Here is a 23,122-nt window from a genome sequence, read left to right on the forward strand (position 1 = left end):
CACAAGAGCCGGAACCGTGCTCGGTCCTGGAGCCATCCGTGAAAATGCGAGCCCAGTGTTTGAGCCTCTGGCAGCTTCACACTGTGTCTCTTGTCAAGTACGGCTCTTGATGGTATGGAGTCAAGGGGCTAGGCGATGATCGTTGGATCGAAGTCCATACCTACTCTTTTGTCTAATACCGGACAGGGGCCGTACCAATTCCCATTGTGTTTCAGTCTGCAGATGGCCTTCAAGGCTTCTCCTTGGATGAAAACCTGAGGATCTAATGTCGGGCCTGAAGTAGTCGGAAAAGCTCCGGTACAACAGATGACCACAGTGGGCTTTAGTCTCAATAAGGTCCTCCTAACTCCCACGAGAGAGAGTCTACTCATCCAGATCACTGATGTATAGGTAATAATAGGTCTTATCATAGCCGTGTAGATCCATAGGATCTTGCTAGGAGAAAGACCCCACATTTTCCCAAAAACATCTTTGGGCTGCCAGAAGGCTGTCAGTGCTTTGGATGTCTTTGTCACAACGAGTGACTTCCAAAGGAGTTTACTATGGAGGTACCTAACCCATCATGGAAGGCCACTCGTGTGATACCAAGGCTTCCTTATCGACCACCTGGGACGCGCCCGATGGGAGATCGTGCAACTCCTCACGGATCCCTAAAAACGAGTTCTTTATTAGCTGTGGTAAACTACTTTGTCGAAGGATGATTGGGTGCGGGGTAGAGTTCATTCACCGCTTCAAGTGCAAATATTCTACAGTTTGAAAAATTTTCTTTAGATTTATGGTACACTACTTTTTTGAGAGCTGGTTGAGTTTGCTAAGAGATCAGGATGTGTTGAGGACTTATTGCGATAGGACTGAAAAATCTTTTCCGGGCCTTCAAGAAGCCTTTGTACTTAACGCGTAAGCTCTTTTCAAGAGCTGTCAGTCTAATAAACCTAATATTCTTTGATGTACTAAGATAAAATTCTCAAACGCGGGAAGGTCCACAAAATGCTATAAAGTCCCTATCTGAGCCTTTCTGTTCCCGTAAAGTTTGAGGGAAGAAAGTTAAAAAGTCAAAGTAAAATTTTAAAATTGAGTACATCAAAAAAATTAACACTCTTTTTCAAATTTTTTTTTTGGTTTATATTGAGGCATCTTAAAACACTTTTCAGTGTAACACAAGCACCAATTTCTTCGTGGCATTAGAAGTTTTGTTTTCGCAATTAAAAAAAAAACAAATTTTTAATTTTCTGTTGTTTTTTTTTTTTTTGGTGGCCTCAGGAGTGTAGTGCCCGGAAGCAACTGTCTAAGTTGTTTCTATACTTCCTCCGTATTAATTTCAGCGCAATTCTTGCCTACAGGTTCAACGTTACCTAAACAGTTCAATTGTTCTGAGCCACCCTGTATGTGTAATTTCTCAAGCCACCAAAAGAAAAACCCACAGTAAACACAATAAAATTGTGAGCGGTGTAACGAAAGCAGACAGGCGATTGATTTCATTAATATTGCGTAAAATTCGCCAACCAAACTTTTAGAAGTGTAAATATGTTTGCCCCTCGGATTGTGGGCTTGTGCATAAATACAAAGTGTACGCATGCGCTACTCACCAAAATGGCTGGCTGATTGTAAGTGGCAGTTAGCGGGTGTCTTATAAGCAAGCTGGCTGAGCTGGGTGATGTAGTTGCCAAATCGAAACGAAATCGCGAATATTGCTTCATAAATATTTTCCAGATTACATAAGCCATCGTTGAGTGATGCTCGTTTTGTTTTTGTCTTTTTTTTTTTTGAGGAGGTGGAGAACGCGGCGAAGTAGAGATGCAATTCCTGATCAAATGCCGTTCAACAGGCAGGTTGACGCCACATATGCACGTACGTATGTATGAATGTATGGCTATAGTTTGTCGTTGTTGTTGCTGTTGTTGCTACTGTTGCAAATGCAAATGACGTGAGTGCAACATGCGATCAAACGGCTGAATAAAGAAATGCGTAGCTGTTGTAATTGGATGATGCCCGTGCGATTTGAAAAATTGATTTAAATCGCATATAATGCGAATGAGAAACACGCACACACTCTTATAAATGAGCAGCTAGCAACAGATGTCTCTTCGATGGTTGTGCAAATTTCACTTATATGCGTTTATGTGTTGACTTCACTTGTCTGTTGTGTTGCTGCGCCGCCGTCCATATGATTGGCGATGATTTTTGACTACGCAGACGCTTAACGATTTTCATTACGTGCCATTTTTCATGCTAATTTTTATACACTTTATACTACTTTTATACATTTTAGATATGAAGTTATGCAATTTACGTCAATCTGCGATCAAACAATTATGGCTGGCGCGTTTGTTAATTGGATTTGCTTGTGGTTACAAAGGATTTACAAAGTGGCAAGCCAATCAAACCAATCTGTGACTTTGTTGCAATGTATGTAAGCTAAATTTATTTAAAATTAAGGTCGCTGCAAATTTTATATTTTTATAAATTCTTGGTTTACACGGTGAAAATCGGGTAAAGAAGGCCAGCATAGCCTTCTACTCCTGCAAATCTATGTTCGATAAAAAATGGGAACTCAAGCCACAGGTAGTGCTGTGAATGTACAACGCGGATGCCTGGTTTGGTGGGAAGGGTTAATATAACACGCGGGAGCGAGAGAGATATTAACATTTTTTCCGATAGTCCAAGCCGCGATTAAGGCTCTGAGGACGCCATGTTGCAGAACGAAATTAGTAAGCGTAAGGAGAAGATCAAATTTCTTGTGTGTACAGGTAAAATTTCTCTGACCTGGGTTCCAGGACATAGGAACATAGAGGGAAATGAAATTGCTGATGAGCTTGCCAGAAAGGCGATTGAATTGACCTCAGAGACCTTCTACCCGGTCATCGGCATCCCCCTGACAGTTGTTAAAGGGGAGCTGCACATATTATTTCACAGCATTTCTTCATGTGCTATTTCGAAAACCCTTTGGTCCCAATACGATACACGAAGGACTAATAAAGTCCTTTGGACTGCATTCAATTTCCAAACTCGTAGTTGTGTTGACCGGTCACTGGACGATCGGCACACATGCGGAAAAGCTAGGGTTACCATTTAACCCCCATTGCAGAATCTGTGGGGACCTTTCAGAGAAGGAGACTGTTGAGCACTTTCTCTGTAAATATCCGGGTTTGGCAGCTAGATGAAAGTTCCTGAGTGCTTCTTTGTTCGACAACCTGGGGCAGTGTGCCAACCTAAATCCCATCAATCTCCTCCGTTATATCAAGAGCTCTAGCTGGCTGGAGATATCTGCCTGTTGGAGGTCTCATATTGGTATCAAACCGGCGTTTTAATGCTACTTGAGGAATGCCAGACCGGCACTTCAACCATTTCACCTACCCTTGGTTCATTCGCAGAAACCTAGGCACGTAGACTTTAGCTAAAGTTTGGTGAAGATGCTTTGGAGTGATTAGCGGCAAGAGCATAGGCAAGACACGAAATGTTTTAAAAGAAATCGGCTTCGCTGCTTTATAACAAAGTAGCACGCGTGCAGCCATGAATTACAGTTTGCATCTGAAGTTATCGCTTAATTTACTAGGTTGTTCAATAAGTTTTGCGATTTTTTGTTAAGTTGGGGCACACTTCACTTCACATTAATAAGGATGTGGCAACAAAATGGCGCGGAAGCGCTAGTTGGATTCTGGACGAATCACCACTTACACCAACCAAACAACCAACCCACTTCATATGAACGTATAAGAAGTTTCATTTCAGTCTGTCCATTAATTTTTTGTTTACAAGTATAGTGTCGAAGAAGTTTAGAATCGACGTGTCACAGTATTTTCTGCATATGGAAAAGATCAAAGAAAATTTATGACCGAATGTGGAAAGTATTAGGTGCGCAACTAAGTACTGACTGTTTTTTTTTTTATGAAAATACAACTTTATTCTGAAAAAATGGTTACAAGCGAATCATTGAAAGTATTTTCCATCGCTGGCTACTACTTTTTCCCATTTTTCTGGTAGAGCTCGTATACCGTCGCGGTAAGACTGTTCATCTTTTGAGGCTATACACAAATCAAGCCATTTTTTGATGTCTTCATATGAATGGAACTGCTGGTCTAGACCATGTGCCATCGATCGGAACAGGTGATAATTGGATGGCGCAATATCTGGATAATATGGCGGGTGGGGTAGGATTTTCCATTTCAGTGGTTCCAGGTAGGCTTTAACGGGTTTGGCAACGTGAGGCCGAGCGTTGTCATGCTGTAGAATCACATTTTCATGCCTCTCCGCGTATTGCGGCCACTTCTCGCGCAGTGCTCGGCGCAATCGCATCAATTGAAGTCGATACCGACCTCCGTGATGGTTTCGCTTAGTTTTAACAGTTCATAATAAATAACGCCAACTTGGTCTCACCAAATACATAGCATAACCTTCACAGCGTGAATATTCGGCCGAAGCGACGACGTAAAAGCATGCCCGGGCAGTCCCCATGACTTTCTTTTCTTTGGATTGATTTTGATTGATGATTGATCTTTGATTTAAGATTACTGTAATGAATTAATTTTTCATCACCCGCCGCGATGCGACGAAGAAAACCCTTCCTTTTTTGCCGCTGGAGCAGTTGTTCACAGGCGAAAAAGCGACTTGGTTTTAACTCATAAGGAACCCATAATTCCCAAACCATGCAATCGCTTGGAAATGGATTGGCGGGTAACTCCTTATACTGAAGCAAGCTCTTCGTGCGTTTGACATGGATCCTCATTGAGCAATACCTCCAATTCAGCGTCTTCGAAGGTTTTTGGCCTTCCTTCACGCGGACGGTCGTCAACATTAAAATCACCGTCTTTGAAGCGACGGAACCAATCTCGGCATGTTGTTTCACTTAAAGCAGCATCGCCATAAACTTTTTGTAGCTCTCGATGCACTTCAGCCGCCGCTTTTTTTCGAATGAAAGAGGAAAATCAAAACTTCCCGCAAATGACGATTATTCGGCACAAAATCAGACATTTTCACAAAACCAAAAGTATATGATACCAAAACAAAATCACTAATGTGTCGAAGCAGTTTGTTTACCATATGTCTAAGCTTGGTTTATGACGTTTAGGCTATGCTAGAGTCGACTAGCACACACTGCTGGCGGCTTCTATTGACAAACAGCGAGAATTTAGTTGCGCACCTAATATATAAGGACTTTTCACCATGAATTAGTACAATTGAAATATGGGTTACTGAATTTAAATGTGAAGACGATCCACTTCATCACGCCAAGGACGGGTCAAAAACAGCAATAACTCTAAAAATCGTTGAAGAAATACAGGAAATCGTATTGAAAAATTGTCGAGGGGTGAAAGAGATTTAGTAGAAGCCTTGGGTATTTTATTGTGCAATGTGAGCAATATTTTGGCTAAAGTATTGGGTTTCAGAAACCTGTGTGCACAATTGGTGCCGCATTCACTTGCAATGGAACAAAACCACATTCGAATGCGACTCTCTCAGCAACATTTAGAGCATTTTCGAAAGGATAAAATGGATTTTGTATGTCGATTTATCACTATGAATGATACTTAAACTATGAATGAGGTCTAAAACCATGATTCTAAATCACACCAAGTGGCTCAGAAGGGAATGAAATTTTAATGATATCTAAAAATTGAATGAAACTTTATTTCTTAAAATTTAATGAAATTTTAATTATTTAAAATCATTAATTTATGAATTACTTTACGCCTAGCAGCGTAATTTTTTTCTTGAGATTTAGGTTCAATTTAGTTATTGCTGAGATCGCTTAAAAGCCACGTCCACTTTTTCTATGTTAAAAATAAACAACCATCCGTTACGGTTACGAGGTGCAACTCTCGTTGCTCATAAATGTTTTGATTCCAAAAATGAACAGCCAGCTAATGCTAAGTTTTACGAAAATCTGCGCTTGTACGAACTAAAACAACTCACTAATGATGCCACAGCCACCGTTCCCAAAACTGAAGAGGCCCATGAAAGGACGACGCTACGCTACGATTGACGAGATAAAGACGACATCAAAGGAGGAGCTGAACAAGAAAAAAAAATGATTTTTCGAAGTGTTTCGAAGATTGGAAAAGACGTTGGTACAAGTGCATAATTATTCGTGGGGATTACTTTGAAGGGGTCATAATAATAGGACTATGGTTAAGTTCGTGCGGTTTTTTTTCGAAATTTGAAACTTTATTGACGTAAAATGGTTACAAATTTAATATTCAAAGTATTGTCCATCGCTTACTACTACTTTTTCCCATCTTTCTGGCAATTCACGGATTCCCTTTGTGAAAAATTCAGTCGGTTTTGCCGCAATCCACGAATCGATCCATTTTTTGACTTCATCGTAATTACGGAAGTGCTGGTCAGCCAGGCCATGTTGCATCGATCGGAAGAGATAGTAATCGGATGGCGCAAGGTCTGGACTATACGGCGGGGGGGGTAGGACATCCCATTTGAGCGTTTCTAAGTATGTTTTGACCACTTGTGCAACATGTGGCCGAGCATTGTCATGTTGCAAAATAACTTTGTCGTGTCTATCGGCGTATTGCGGCCGTTTTTCTCGCAGTGCTCGGCTCAAACGCATCAATTGTCGTCGGTAGACATCCCCCGTAATCGTTTCATTCGGTTTCAGTAGCTCATAATACACAACACCCAGCTGGTCCCACCAGATACACAGCATAACCTTCAGGCCATGAATATTCTGCGCCGACGTCGATGTTGAAGCATGGCCAGGGTATCCATACGTTGCCCGACGTTTTGGATTGTCGTAATGGACCCACTTTTCATCGCCAGTCACAATTCGATGCAAAAAACCCTTTCTTTTGTGCCGTTGAAGCAGTTGTTCGCATGCCATAAAACGGCGTTCAACGTCTCTTGGCTTCAATTCATACGGCACCCAATGGCCTACCTTTCGGATCATTCCCATGGCTTTTAAACGTTTGGAAATGGTTGATTGATCAACTCCCAAAGTTTTTGCAACCTCTTCTTGCGTTTGAGCCGGATCTTGATCGAGCAATTCCTCCAATTCGGTATCCATGAACTTTGGCGGCGCACCCTCGCGTTCTTCGTCTTCCAAGCCAAAATCACCACTTTTAAAGCGTGCAAACCACTTCTGGCACGTTCGCTCAGCTAGAGCATGCTCACCATAAACTTCCACCAAGATACGATGACTTTCGGCTGCTTTTTTCTTCATATTAAAAAATTCCCCGCAAAAACACATTATTTGGCACGAAATTCGACATTTTCAAGTGTGGTAAAAATATTGTTGTTTACGCTTCAAATAAAAAACTTATACTGACGTTTGTGCCTTACGACAGTAGCTCTCCAATGAATGTTTGGAAATGTGGATCGATGGAATAATAATCAAGTTACGCCATCTGTTGTAAAACCGCAAGGAACTTATTCATAGTCCTATTAGATATTAATGAATAAATAAATAACTTTTGAAAAAACACAAAATTCGCGATACTTTTTGAACACACCTCGTATATAATGTTCGGTCCCGACCGAATTCAGCACTTCCCTTATTGTTTGATTTTTAGTTTTTGTAGTATTTGTCTCTGCACTTTCATTATTACATATTACTTTAGAGCTTTTGAATACTCTTTATTTTCACTATTCCTAATTTCTATTTTTCCACATTACTTTCATACTTTTTTTGATTTTTGCGCAACATTTGTTTACTTTTCGTTGAACATTTTGCATAACGCAGGTCACGTCGGAAATCGCCAACATGCAATCTATCAATAATAAAAATAAAAGTAAAAAATCTGAGTTGAAAAAAGAAAAAAATCGCAATTGCGCCCATGCACTGGTTGCACGGCCAATGGCCAATTCAACCTGGCATTCTTCGCACAGTCGGCCTCAATGCCCCATAATGTTTCTACGGCTGCCATGTAGCTATTGCTCCAGGCGCTGGCTGTGGCGGCGGCGATTGCACAGGAGATGGTGTTCACTTATGAATTTGTATTTTTGCACAACCTTACCGCAGTGCACCCTGCACCCCCTCGCTTAGTACAACTCACTGCACCGCACTGCAATACTCTTCACTCAACATTCATTCACTTGCTTAAGCACTTAACTGAAAACGAACGCACTTTTATAACCGCGCATGGGATACAAGAAAAAAATACAGAAATAAGTTTTATAATATTTATTTATATATCCTCATATATGTAAACGAATTAAAATCGAAAGCAACTTTTCTATTGCTTTATAGCCTTGGAATGTGAATTTGTTTGTACGAGTATTGCACAGATATGCAAGTTGCAAGCTCACATCAGCTGTGGCGGCTATATGGCACTCACTGACTGACCGTCCGCGGTATGCGGCAACGTATGATTATTATTTAAACGCCCGCACCGACTGACCGGAGAGACCGCGCATAACCATTGCTGATGGCACTGAGGGACGTACGTGTCGGTCGGTCGTTGGATCGGCCGTTCGACTTTACTTGTATCCACTCGTATTGATCCTACGAGGTATCTATCTATCTGCTAGTGCTAGACACTAGTCATAGGCTAGACTGAGCGTTTCGCGAGTTTCCCGACAACTGACTAAAAGCCAAGCAAATATAAAATGTGGCTCTGTAGCTAAGCACCGAGTGGCTAACTACTCTTATGTATGTATGTATGTGCGTATAATAAAATGTTGATGAAATTCAAAGGAAATACGAAAATGGAAAAACAAAATAATGAATTGGAGGGGTTGAGGAAAGGCGGCAGCGAGCACAAATAATAAAACTTACATAAAGACAGACGGAAGGTGATGTGGGGAGAGGTGAGCAATAAGTGCGGCACACGCTGCATGCAGCCGTATGTATGTGGGCTTGTGCAGTGTGTAAAGTGCCTTAGCACACGAAAAGCTGTGAATGCATGAATGAATTTGGCGCATGAGTAAAACTGTATCTACAGATATTTGTATGAATGAATAAATAGTAAATGCGGCCAGGTAAAAAAGGTACACCGAGCAGGCGAGAATGACAAACGGCCAAAGTACAGCCGCGAGAGTCGCACATAGGCGGGAGCCATACGCCAAGAAATAAACCACAACAATGGTTACAGGTACGGTAATACCAATAACAACAACATCGCAAATCAACTAAACAATCGTGTGAGCCAAAGTTTAATGAATTGTTAAGAAGGCGTTGCCGTCGTAGTTATCATAGCCGAACATGCATTGCGTTGCACTGAATACATATTAAATTGGTTTAAATACACCAAAGGCAACAAGGCTGCAAGGGCCAGAAAGTGGGAAATTTCTTTTAATTTGACTACCCTTAAAAGCAATTTGTAAACAAATACCACATATACGAGGGTGAATCAAAAGTTACTAAAAATTATATCACATGAAAGCTATCAAATAGATCATATCATCTTAAGCCGCAAATTATGAAAGAATGAAAACACGTTTTTTTTCTTATTCAAAAATGGGCTGTATTCATCAACCTAATTTCCGTCAAGAACAACGCAATCATTCCAGCGACGCTCTAACATTTCAATACCACTTTTGTGGAACGATTTATCTTTTGCTTCAAAATCGGTCTCAGTTTCAGCGATAATTTCTTACCGACGAGCATTTTTTTAGGTCTACGAACAGCGTCTGGGACTTGAATTTGGCGAATACGCTGAATGTGGGAGCAATTCGAAGTTTAATTTATGTGGTGGTGGTGGAGGTGTTATCTGAGTGACACATCCCAGACCCAATTAGCACAAAATGTAATTTTGTTATAACACTTTTTATTGGTCGAACCATCTTGATTTGACTATGAATCTGCCTATGCCGTCTATTTTCTTTTCTGTAATTTCTCTCAAGTTAACCATTGAAAATTCTCCCAGCATTCTATATCGTGGAGCACGCAGATTGGGGTACTCAGACAGATAGTGAAAGGCGATTTACTTCGATTTTTCTTGATTGCAGCTTCTATATCTATCGTTGTATGGCCATCCCATCTTCCTTGCCAGTGGCCGGTTATTTTCGATGTAATTCTGAATATGTCAGTTCGTGGCTTTCTTAACAACCTGTTAATTCTGGATTTGTGGAAATTGGGCCACGTTTGTTTAGTTATTTTGCAGGTATCCGTGTTAGTCCATCCGTAAACTTCCTGCTTCTTGAATAGCGAGAAGATCTGCCTTTCGCGCACTCCTTGGGTACATCCTATTTCTACCGCTGCGTACTCGTTATTGAATGCCCCCTGTATTGCCGGTTCATCAGCTTTCTCATTTCATTCCCTGTTCCTATGGCTTGGTATCCACATGGGAGTGATGTCTGTCGTGTGCGCTAAAGCATTAAGTTCTTGGTATTGATCTTGACGATTTTTGAATTGGTTATAACTGTCTTTAAAGCTAGGATGGCTCCTTGACTATCGTATTTTCCGATCCATTGCTTCACTTTAACTGTATTTTTTCCATAAAGAAGCAGTGTAAAATTAAAACACAAAATTCTGTTGATCCATTCTTTTGAAAATAACAAAAGTAGAGTCACTCTTAGGGCAATAACTCACGAACTAATGAATAGAATATCATGAAATTTTTACAGCTGTATTTTTAATTAACTGAAAAAGAGGTGAATGCAAAAAAATCTAATGCTATTTTTGTGTAAGACCAGGGACTTTCCAGCCCATTAAAAACAAAAATAATACTAATTTTATTGAGCACACATTTCATCTTTTAAAAAATATGTCAACCGAACAGCAGTTTGAATAATAAAAGGTTTTTCAAAAGTTACGTATTGATGTCAGTAGTGCATAATTCCTAGACGGTGCCTTTTTTTATGTCATCTTTAACATTGCTCAAGTAGACAGATGCACAGTTTTACGCGTTAGAGCAAATTAAAATTAAATTAAAGTTATTGAAATTTATTATAAAAATAGTCGAACTTTAGGAAAAACTTATTGCAAAATTCGTAATTTTTTTGGTGGAAATAAACGTCCAAATAAGTCAAAAATTCAAAAGTCGATCAAAAAATTTGAAGGAACTGGCTCTGTTGGTGACGTTGTCATGAAAAACGCCTCGTCAACTGGAGGCGGTATTACCTGGAAGCTGCAACGGCACCTAACGTATCTTGAATATGCAAATAACATGTCTTCTATCCCACAACTATCTTGACATGACAGCGAATATTCATGCAGTTTGAGAAGCAGCTGAGAAAGCCAACCTGAAGATCGATATCCAGAAAATAAAAGCAAAATTTCTTAAGTGATGGCGTCGATCTCGTAGACGGGCGATATTTCTGCATTTAGGCAGCGTTATATCGGTTTCTGGAGGTGCAAGCGATGATATAAAAAGCCGAATAAAGAAAGCTGCGCCGGCATTTGGCTTTCTGCAAGCAATCCGGAACGCATCACACATTTCACGGCGTACAAAACTGTACATTTTTAACTCCAATGTAAAGCCGACTTTACTTTATGGTTGTGAAAGGTGGACTGCGACGTCAAGGTCATTACAAGTTTTTGTATAATAATACTGGCCAAATATTATCTCGAACGCTGGCTTATGGTCCAAAATCCAGCAGAAGCTAATACTTTTAGAGCTCCAAAAGAGAAAATGGGGCTGGATTGGCCATGATCTATGCAGCGGAAATGGTGACCGCCATTGACTAGTATGCCCAAGAAGCCCGCAGACGTGGATGATCAGTGAATGCCTGGAACTGACTGCTGGAGTCAGAAACCCATGCCATGCAGCTTAGCTGACATGCAGTTAAGAGATTGGCGTGAAACAGACCTGAATGTTCCCGACCGCTGTGACCCCACGTTCCACACTGGAACTCTAGGGATTTAGGATGACTAACAGGCCAAAACGTCTAGGCACACACGCTTTTTTCTATAATATGAATGTTTAATTAATAATATCTTAAAAAAGTTTTCTTAGAATTACATTTACAAATCTCTTTTCTTTGCTGGCAACCATTTTATTTACATGGGGCGGTTCAATAAGTACTAGTGTTTGATGACCAGGGACATTTCTGAGAGAAGTTGGTGTTAAGAGGAAATAAAAGTAAAGTTGCATGCTGTGTATGGTGACGCTTTGCCATCTAGGGCCACAGTCAGATATTGGCTCAACGAATTTTAACGTGGACGTTTTTGATGAGGAGCGACAACTCGGCGCCCGGGAGACGTAGTAACCGAGGAAGTCCACGACAATATTTCTCGCTGCTCGACGAACGAAAGTGCGCGAAGTGTGTCGACCGGAACGTCAATTAACATTTTACATGATAAGTTGGCGATGAAAAAATTGTCTGTCCAATGGGTGTTGCGATTGCTTACGGTAGACAACAAGGATATGCGGCTGTTAATTTCGAAGCAGTGCTTGGAGCAATATAAGCGAGTTTCGAAGGAATTTTTGCGTCGAGTTGTCACCGTTGATGAAACCTGGATTCATCATTACACACCAAAAACTAAACAACAATCAAAACAATGGATTTCTCTCGGTGAATCTGCTCCGAAAAAGGCGAAGATTGGCCGGAAAGGTCATGGCGATGATTTTTTGGGATGCGAACGGCGTCATCCTCATGGGTTTTTTAGAAAAAGGAAAAACGATCACTGCACCATACTGCAGTGAGTTATTGGACCGCTTTCACAAAAAATTGAGGGAGACACGGCCGATTTGGCGAAAAAGATGGTGCTGTTTCACCACGATAATGCACCTGCACATTCATCCGGAGTTGTTGCCGCCAAACTGCGTGAATTGTATTATGAATTGCTGCCGCACCTCCCGTATTCACCCGATCTGGGTCAATGCGACTTTTTCTTGTGCCATAACATGAAGAAATGGCTAGCCGGAAAAAAATTTAGTTCTCGTTTGAAGTCATCACCGAGAAAGAGGCGTATTTTGTAGAGTTCGACAAATAAAATTTTTTGGGGGGTTAAAAAATTGGCCGGAGCGTTGGGAAAGTGTATCTTTCTAAAAGGGGACTATGTTAAAAAAAAATAAAATTTTTTTGAAAAAATGGTATCTTCATTTTTAACAGGGGAACTTATTGAATCCCCCTCGTATGGCAACTATTTTATTTAGTTTCTACATTTACGTTTCTCCTTATATTTGTAAAAAAAATTGTCGATAACCCAGAAACACACAGGGTTGTATAGCTATTTGTATATTTATAAACATAATTTTGTAATCTAAAATTTTGGGAGAACAATTTTCTAAGGGCAATATCGTTATTTAATTAGAGATTGGGAGTTAAGCTTGAACAAGGAGATGCGAGTTTTCAGTTCATTGCACAGATTGGAGTTTTCAGTGACAGTCAGGCTGCACTGAAGGCCCTGGAGAACGCGAAGCAAACCTCAAAGATTGTTCAAGAATTTAAGAAGAAGCTGAATTCTGTCGCAAAACAAAACAGGCTTGTACTTATATGGGTTCCAGGAGTCTCCGGTGTTCAAGGAAACGAAATTGCCGATGAATTGGCGAACCGGGATCAGCGGTTTCCCCACAAGGGCCCGAGTCAGTAATCGGAATCAGTTCCACAGGAATCATGAATTGGATCAGCGATTGTGTAAGTCATCTACATAAAGAGCAATGGTCCGGCCTAGAGCGCTGCAGAACTGCAAAGTGTTTTTCGACAAGTCCGAACAGAAAACTGTCAAACTTTCTACTAAAACTTGGAAGGAAAGAATTTCGGTTGATGGTCGGTATCATTACAGGGCACAACCCATGGGGTCAGCATGTGACCACCATTGGAATCATTGAGGCCCCAATGTGCCTGTCGTGCTTGGAGGAGGCGGATCGCACTGAGCAATTTCTCTGTGAGTGTCCTGCCTTTGCTAGAGCACAGCTACGAATTTTGGGTTCCGATGTCATGAGAATGAGGATAAAACTGTAGGATATTTACAGATTTGCCAAAGAATCTGGAAAATTCTCACAGGACTAACTATCTCTATCTCTGTCTCTGATACTTTTCTCCTTCCCTCCTTGACCTTGGCCCTTTGCAGAGCTTTAAATACAATGGGCTTTTTAGCCTGAGTGTTTCAGGAGTCACCAAATCTCCTGGTGCTCCTTGGCTCGACCTTTTCAAACTTTAATTTCAATTTCAGTTCGTTGCGTTTACCAAACAAAGCGAGTCCAATGGTTGGAAAACCCGGTTGTTTGATTTACTGGGTAACACATACATATATAAATAATACATTCCCTTCATTGAAAGAACCGCTTTGACAATATACCAGTTCTTCTCGTCACTCCTTAATATGTTGTTCGCAGACATTGACTTAAACTATGACCTAAGGATTGTCACTCAAAACCTACTCACACTTAGCGCCACGCTACTATCACAAAATCTCACATGCACGGGAAGAAATATTTATTTATTATATGCTTTTAGTAGCAGAGCCGCGAAAAGCTTTTACTAAATTGCTAGCAAATGTATGTAATCTGTTTTTTGCTTTATTTTTTTTTTTAATTTTATTTTTGGTGTGCGCCTGAAGCCCCCGATTAATTCGTTTAATAACAATTTCATGTTACGCTACAACGTTTTTACATGAAGGTATTGTGGCTTCCTAAATGTAAGGGTGGATACTTTTAATTTGGAAAAGTTGGAAAAAAATTGTCATATCTTTATTCGTGTTTTTGCCACCAAACGACATTTGTGTGAATTTGCTTGTCAACGGCCAGTTGCGGTCTAACTGACAACTTAACTGATTGGTAGATAGCAACTGTTGCTTGTTGTGACAATAAGGTAGAATGCATTAAACGATACATATAAACATACCTGCATACGCATCGGAATATAATAGATGGGGTTTCTCTTTAATTTGAAGAAAACAGTCAATGGCACGCCACAGCAAAATGCTTAAATTATAATATAAACCAGAAATGTTTACCCGTAAAAAGGCCGCCATAGCCGAATGGGTTCGTGCGCGACTTTTATGCGGTAGTGACCGGACATGAAACGCTAAAAGTTGCAAAAATTATTTTCTAGTAGCGAGCAGCGCTGGGCAGGCAATGAAAAACCTCCGAGTGTATTTCTGCCATAAAAAAGCTCCTCATAAAATATATTTGCCCTTCGAAGGCGGCATAAAAATGTAGAAACCCCCCATTTGGGGAAAACATCAAGACGCATATCACAAATTGGAGGAGGAGCTCGGTCAAGTACCTAACAGAGGTATGTGCGCTAATTATTATTGTTACTATTATTAAACAAAAAAGCAGAAGATTTCATTATATTTCACATTAATGGAGGGGTGATTAAGTCCTGAAGCGGGATACGGAGAATTAATTCACCGCTTAAGATTACGAGTGTTTCGACAAATTTGTCAGAGGAAAATAAAGCAAGGTGTACCGCAGGGTTGTGTCCTTTCACCCTTGCTTTTTAATTTTTAATTTCTGTATCTCGAAACTCCCCCAACCACCAGAGCGAGTCTCCCTGGTCTCATACGCCGATGACTGCACGATAATGGCGTCATGCAATGACATTGATGGCCTATGCTCCAAGGTAAACGACTACCTCGCCAGCCTTTCTCGCTTCTTCACTGCGAGGAATTCACAATTCTCCCTCACTAAATCCACGGCGACCCTTTTCACCACCTGGACAAAGGAGGTCAAGCTATAACTCAAGGTGAAAGTCGATGATACACAAATTCCGACGGTTAACAACCCCAAAATATTGGGAGTTACCTTTGAAAGCTCGCTCTCCTTCTGCAGAGTACAGAATCGCAACAAGGTTCTCAAGTCGCTTACCGGCAGCACTTGAGGCAAAGACAAGGAAATGTTGCTGTCGACTTTTAAAGCAATAGGCCGACCTATTCTAAACTATGCTGCGCCTGTCTGGTCGCCTAGAACCAGTGATTCGTAGTGGACGAAGCTTCGGATCTGCCAAAACACTGCATTAAGGACCGCGACAGGATGTCTTTTGTTGTTATCAATACAACACCTACATGATGAGGCCCTTATGCTGCCTGTTAAGGAGCATAACAATTTGCTCAGTAAGCAGTTTCTGGTAGGGTGTTACCGCAGACCACACCCATGCAGATACCTGCTCGAGCCTGAGCCACCTCCCAGGCACATCAGGAGGCATTTCCTTAACTACGTGGACGAGATCTTAGACAAAACAAACAGACAGCTACTGGATCGGACAGTGTACAGACAGGCCATAAACGACATTCTTCGGGAGACTCTCACCACCTTCTTAAGCTCCCGACCCCCGAATGCCGTTATCAGAGTCCAACCACCACCAATCGCAGACGAAGAGCACCAACTTCCCCGAGAGTCCCGCGTAACCTTGGCACAATTACGTTCTGGTTATTGTAGCAGGTTAAGCTCCTACTTATCCAGAATCGACCCCGACATACTAAATATATGTCCAGCATGGGAAGACACCCCGCACGACACTACCCACCTTTTCACATGCCCCATTAAACATTAAACCCACTCATCTAATTCCCTTCTCCCTCTGGACCCAACCCGTCGAAACAGCTAGTTTCCTGGGCCTACCGTAAAATGACCTAGACGAAGACGACCGGTGCTTACGCTACACTGACAGGGCAAAGGTACTGCAACAACAAAATATACGGAATCTGCTACCTCACGGCATTTCTCATATGAGGCGTGTTTTCAAAGTAAGTACCGTTTTTATATAATGCCGCCGCAGCGCTGCGGCCGTCGTTTAGCGCATGCGCGTCATGTAGCTACATCTGTTGCAAAGCCACAGGCGCCATTACGGAACCATCCGATCGAGTCTACATTCGTTTGAGTGATTTTAAAATGCCTCCACCTATTGACAATCTCGCCGCATGTGAAGAGCGGGTTCTCTGTGCTCGAGGCTTCAAATCAGTTGACATTCATCACCAAATCAGTGAAGTGTATGGTGAAAAGATTATGAGTGATGGAATGGTGTGGAAATGGGTTATGACCTTTAAAGATGGCCGCACAGACATTCATGATGAGGAACGAAGTGGGAGACCTTCAGTCATTACCGATGAACTGATTCAAAAAGTGGACTTTAAAGTGAAAGAGAACAGACGATTCACGATTTCGTCCTTAGCTGAAAAGTTTCCTGTTGTGTCAAGAAGTGTTCTTTACGAAATTGTGTCCGAACGTTTAAAAATATCGGAAATAGTGTTCACCCTGGGTGCCAAAAATGTTGACTGATGAGCACAAAACCAAAAGATTGGGCAGTGCATTGAGTTTTCTCGAACGATACAGTAACGAGCGAGATGATATTCTAAGCCATATTGTCACAGGCGATGAAACATGCATGGGTAGCCTACGTTACACCGGAATCGAAGCAGTAATCAATGGAATGGCGGCATTCATCATCCCCTAGGAAAGTGAAATTCAAGCAAACAATTTCTGCTCCGAAAATCATGTACACTGTATTTTGGGACGATATTTTGACTCGCGGCGACCTCGATCAATGCAGCAGCGTACTGTGCGACTTTACAAAAAGCACAGGTGTCATTTTGTTACACGATAATGCCCGTCCACACACAGCAAATCGAACACAAGACCCTATCACTCCTTTTGGCTGGGAGCAATTGGAACACCCTCCATACAGTCCCGATCTAGTCCCGTCTTGGGTAAAAATGGATTTGAATTTACAACAACGAAGTTGTTAAATTTTGCATTAAAAGGAATTCAATTGTGCGAAAACCTTAGAAATGTTGGAAGACAATTTCGTTAATGTTACTCCAACGAAAACGACCGTTTACGAGTGGCATAAACGCATCAGAAGAGTTCGTGAATCCATCGAGGACGCCGAACGTATTGACAGATGAAAACATCAATAAAGTGAAAGAAAAGTTGATCGAGAACCGTAAATTAAGCATCAGAAAACTGAGGACAGACAGAACATTGCTTCGGGATCCGTTCGGGACATTGTAGTTAATGCTTTGGATTTGCGACGCGCTGCTGCAAAGTTGGTCCCAAAGTACATGAATTTCAGGCAAAAAACGAACCCCGTTGATATCACATGATTTCCAATATTTTAGGCAATAAGATCACATTTTGACTTTTTAAAGTGGATTTCACGCGTTGAAGTGCGTCATATCATCACGAGGCCATACATATATCAAAAATAGAAAAAGAGTAGTTTAAAACAATTTTTATATGGCCTCGTTAAGGAAGTTCGATGAGAGAATCGCAAATACTGAAGATAGTTACTGTAGACATAAAAAAATGTCCTACCCATTTTGAAATTGAATTAAAGATTAATTATACTGCATGGTGCCCATCATAGCCGAAAGCTTGGTGCATGGCTACCATTCGGTAAATCACAGGTTGGAATCTCCGTGTGTGAACAGCAAAGGACAGAAAAGTATTTTCTAATAGCGGTCGTCCCTCGGCAGGCAATGGGGAATCCCCGAGTGGATTTTTGACATGAAGAAGCGGCTCATAAAAAAACCAGAGGACTTACAACTGTAGCTCCCACCATTTGTGGAACAACATCAAGACGCACACCACAAATAGGGGGAGGAGCTCGACCAAACACCCCAAATATATAAATTCAATCTTTGATGTGTGTGTGTGTATGAATGCACTTTCATAGTAAACCAGCTAATCTCCTCTCTCTACTACAAAACTCATTACCATTCAAAATTGATTGCCCATTTACCATGCCAAACAGTTAGTCTGCCTGCCCTTCTGTTTCACTTTCAATTATTACTATTCACATTTTCCAAACACCACCTAGGCCGTTAAATCAAGTTGGTTAGTCAAAGTTTAGCTTATTGCCAGTTGATTTTGGGTTTTTTTTCGTTGTCGTTTTGCACACGTATGAGTCTTTATGTACCTTGGCATTATTAATGGCAGTTTAAAAATTTGAGAATTTGCATGCATCAAACGTGCAACCGGAGCGGCACCCACATTGTTTTCACTCGTTGCCATGGCGTTTTTTCTTTTTGTTGTAATGATATTGTTGCTTTCTTTACTATTTTCGTTTTATTTTACTTTTCATTTTTCTGTTGTTTGTTTTCGTTTTTCTTTTTGTGCGCATCGCATTGCCAGGAATTTGCAATAGCTGCACATGAGCCGGCGCATCGAATTAACACCAATTGGCATACCAACCGAGTCCAGTAACGAAAATTAATATTCAGTCTGCATACTGGATGTGAAAAATTGTGAAAAAAAATTTAATAAATGCCAAATATTTTCAAGTTTTGCAAACTCTAAACTAATATCAAATTTCACTAATTTCAGTTTAATATTCTCATAACTGAAAGCCACTCACTAGGCGCATATTTACATGCCAGTATGTACGAGGGGTGCTTTTCATATGTCGGGATTAGAGAACAAAAACAAATTTTAATCATCGAAAATCACTTTATTGTTTTTCAAAATATTCTCCATGAAGATCTATACACTTTTGCATGCGTTTGAACCAATTGTCGAAGCACTTTTGCCACTCTGAATGAGGTACCTCCAAAACATGCATTCTGAATGCCGCCACCGCTTCTTCAGGTGTCGAAAAACGTTGACCTCTCAGTTCGTTTTTTACATACGGGAATAAAAAGAAGTTATTCGGTGCCAAGTCAGGACTATACGTCGGATGACCCATTAATTCGATGTTTTGGGTGCTCAAAAATGCAGTTGTTTGAGCCGATGTGCGAGAGCTCGCATTGTCCTGGTGGAGAGTGATCCGTCTTTGGCGATTGGTTTTCCTAATTTCTTGAAAGACAACTGGTAAACAAATGGTTGTGTACCACTCAGAATTTACTGTTCTGCGTTGTTCTAGTGGTACGGTTGCGACATGTCCAGTTTTTCCGAAAAAACAGGCGACCGTTTGCTTGGAAGTGCTTCGTGCGCGAACAACTTTTGTTGGATTTGGCTCATCTTGAAACACCCATACAGTCGACTGCTGTTTACTTTCGGACTCATACGCATAAATCCATGGTTCATCACCTGTCACGATGTCATAGACGTGTTTTGAAGCCCCGCGATCGTATTTTTTGAGCATTTCGTTCGACCAATCGACACGAGCCTTTTTTTGAGCGATTGACAAATTGTGTGGGATCCAACGCGAACAAATTTTTTTGACAGTCAAATGTTTATGCAATATTGAATGTATGCTGGTCCCACTAATGCCTAAGATTGTCTCAATCTCACGATAGGTCACATGACGATCTTGCAATATCAGTTCGCGCACAGCATCAATGGTTTTCGGAACAACAACTGATTTTGGACGACCTTCACGAAATTCGTCTTGGAGTGAACTGCGACCACGGTTGAATTCACCATACCATCGATAAACACTGGTCCTTGATGGAGCTTCATCGCCAAAAAATGAATTAAGTTCATCCATGCAATGTTGCTGAGTTAATCCACGTCGAAAGTTGTAAAATATAATCGCACGAAAATGTTCACGATTTAATTCCATTTTTGGGCCGAAATGAATCTTTTAACTTACTGTAAGCAACACAAATAGCGCTGGTATTTCAAAACGTTCTGAATACGTAAAAGCCAAAAAATGTCAAACTTTGCGATACAGCTGTCAGTTGCCAGATTGCAACACCAGGGTTGCCAAATCCCGACACATAAAAGGCACCCCTCGTATGCATGTATTTGTAGGCACATACACACGTGTGTATATATGCCTAAGGGAAATTAAAGTGCATGTTTTAACGGTGGCACAAAGTGTGGGCGAAAAATATTTCGCGATTTATTAAAGTATTCGGGGAATGCGCCAAGCTTTAAATGACGTATAATTCCAGTCATTGGCTGAAGAGCCACAAAAGTAACCCCATTTTTGTTTATGTATTTTCCGTTTGCAAAGGCAGCCGCTTACAGGTTTGCAGGACTTGTCAGCCGCACCTTGAATGACAAACACAGCAGAACGGAAATGGATGGCCGACAGTCTGCGCGCATAGACACTAGCTATAATTCCTTCCCCGTTTTAAAGAAGAAAATGTAGCTGATGCTATTCTAACCGAAACATTATGACTTTCACTAAAATATCTTAACTTAATACAGGGTTGTTCGTGGGCTGGACAGACTTGAAAATTATTCTAAATATTAATTTTCTTGAAAAAAAAAATGTTAATGTTAATGGCTGTACATTCAAGAATCATCGGCCCATATTTCTTCAAAGTCGAAGCTAGTGCCAATGTAACAGTGAATGACGACTACTATCGCGCCATGATAAACCAATTTACTAAAGTTATGCGTGAGATGCCAACCGAAGTCCTCCAGCGAGTCGCGAGTCATTAAAAATTGGTGTTTACGGATGGCCGAATTACGGTGCAGTTGCAGCCAACATTTGAAAGGGGTTGTCTTAAAAAAAATTGTCATAAATGGTTCTATACAAAACTAATAAAGATTGCCCAATCAAATTGAAAATTTGTTGTTAAGGAATAGAATTTATCATAACAGGTTCAAAGTTTGCCTCTTTTTGGGATGAAACGGCCTCGATATCACAACTCAAGTAAATTTTACATTGCGACAATTCATCAAAATATGAATTATAAACCATTTTTTGTTTTTTCGGAACATTACAATACTAAAATTAATTTTTGGAATACATAAACCCTTTACCTTCTTTTAACACAGAGACTAGCAAATAAGGACGATAGGAAAAGTAGTTTAAACAAAATGAAAACAGCGTGAGTTATCAAATTAATTATGGTGAGACGGGATCAAAAAATCGAATATTTTGTTTTAGATTTTTCGGAAGAAAAACATCTTAAAAAAATACTATAAAAATTTCAGACAGAAATTTTAATTATTTTTAAAGTTATAGCTAAAATAAGAGAGCGCCCCTTAGTGTGTATGAAAGCGTGTGACACGCCAGCAGCAGCTGTTGTCGAAACTTTAAATGCGTTTTTCTCAAAACCATGTTTTCGAAATTTCGGGGAATCACTGACTCAAAACTATTCAACCGATTTGGTTAAAAATTTAACCCGTTATTCTAGACAAACATATCTAGATCTCGGATCTTTAAAACATTTAATTTTTTACTAATAAACTATTTAATTTAAACAATTTATGAAGAAAAAAAATTAGATTTTGAGAACTTCTTTCACAAGTCCGCCATTTTGTTTTTGTTTTTTTATTTTTATGTATATTTTAGGTTCGGGACCTAAAATAAAGTCTACAGAATAATAATCTCTTAGAATTTTTTATTTCAGATGGCTTTGGAAGGCTGTGAGTTTCCCCGAACCAACTCATCTTTTTTTAAGGACTCCACTTTGCCGTCAAAAATTTTAAACAAGTTAATATAAAATTAACTTTAAAAAATCTTTTTTATATTATATACTTCAAAACACCAATAAAAACATGTAAAAACTTTAAAACGATCGCATTTTATTTTCTTTTTAAAAAAGATTCATAAAAAAACGCCAAAATTTCGGTCGTTACACCGGACTACTACCTTATGGCTTTGGTTTGAAGCTTTATTCATGCCACTATGTGGCATTCAAGTGACCGCCCAGGCTTCACTGACACTGCTTCGGGTGCTCGACCTAATCGCTTCCATACATATGTATATGCGGCATTATTCCGGCAATAGCATCTCTAATGTGGTCCTCGAGCTCGTTCATTATAGTTGGCTTGTAAGCGCAGACTAAGGACTTAACGAAACCCTAGAGAAAATATTCGAGGGGCATTAAGCCTCGCAATCATAGCCGCCAATTTATGAAAGCTCACCGATAGATTACCCTATTGTCAAATGTCTCCTTCACATCTTGATAGAATCACAGCTCAGATAAATCGATGTTGTCTAGTTTTAAGTAAAGAAAGAATCTTGAAGTTACAAGAAAAAAACGGTTATTTTCTTCTTACACAGACTGTATATAAGTATGTAAAAAATAATAGATGTTTTCACAATGAGTTCGGCACTGGGTTGCTCGGTGTTCGGTAATTTTTCCCCATGTATTTTTTTTTTGCGTAAAACTATTTTATTTTCAGTTCACCGATTACCGGACTATTTTGGTGGCAAGCTTGATAATTTTTTGCTAGTTGGTTGGTTTGCAATCAACATAAAATGAGCTATTAGCTGTAATGTCGCTCAACTTTTGCTTTCTCTGTTATCCCTAACTTTGTAAATATGTTCCATAAATCAAATGAATAGGAGCCATTGAAAAATCTGTATTGTGAAAATTTAAATTTAAATACAATAACTTAAGTTGAAATAGAAAAACTGATTTGCTACTTGTTTTTGCTTGTGCAAGAAATATGGAAATAACGCTATGAAGATCCATGTTGAAAAGCTTGTCCTTTGTTAAAAA

General features: G+C 40.2%; 1 protein-coding gene across 1 annotated transcript in view; it reads right to left on the bottom strand.

Moving 5' to 3' along the window:
• LOC129241914 (SUN domain-containing protein 2-like) overlaps nucleotides 1-2,218 on the bottom strand; it is a 46,125-nt gene extending 43,907 nt beyond the window's left edge. Inside the window, exon 1 of the mRNA XM_054878465.1 lies at nucleotides 1,587-2,218. Within this exon, the coding sequence (XP_054734440.1) occupies nucleotides 1,587-1,724 (138 nt within the window). The 5' untranslated portion in view covers nucleotides 1,725-2,218. The remainder of the gene's footprint in view (nucleotides 1-1,586) is intronic.
• Nucleotides 2,219-23,122: the final 20,904 nt, after the last annotated feature.

Source organism: Anastrepha obliqua, chromosome 3, assembly GCF_027943255.1.
Source record: "Anastrepha obliqua isolate idAnaObli1 chromosome 3, idAnaObli1_1.0, whole genome shotgun sequence".
NCBI lineage: Eukaryota > Metazoa > Arthropoda > Insecta > Diptera > Tephritidae > Anastrepha > Anastrepha obliqua.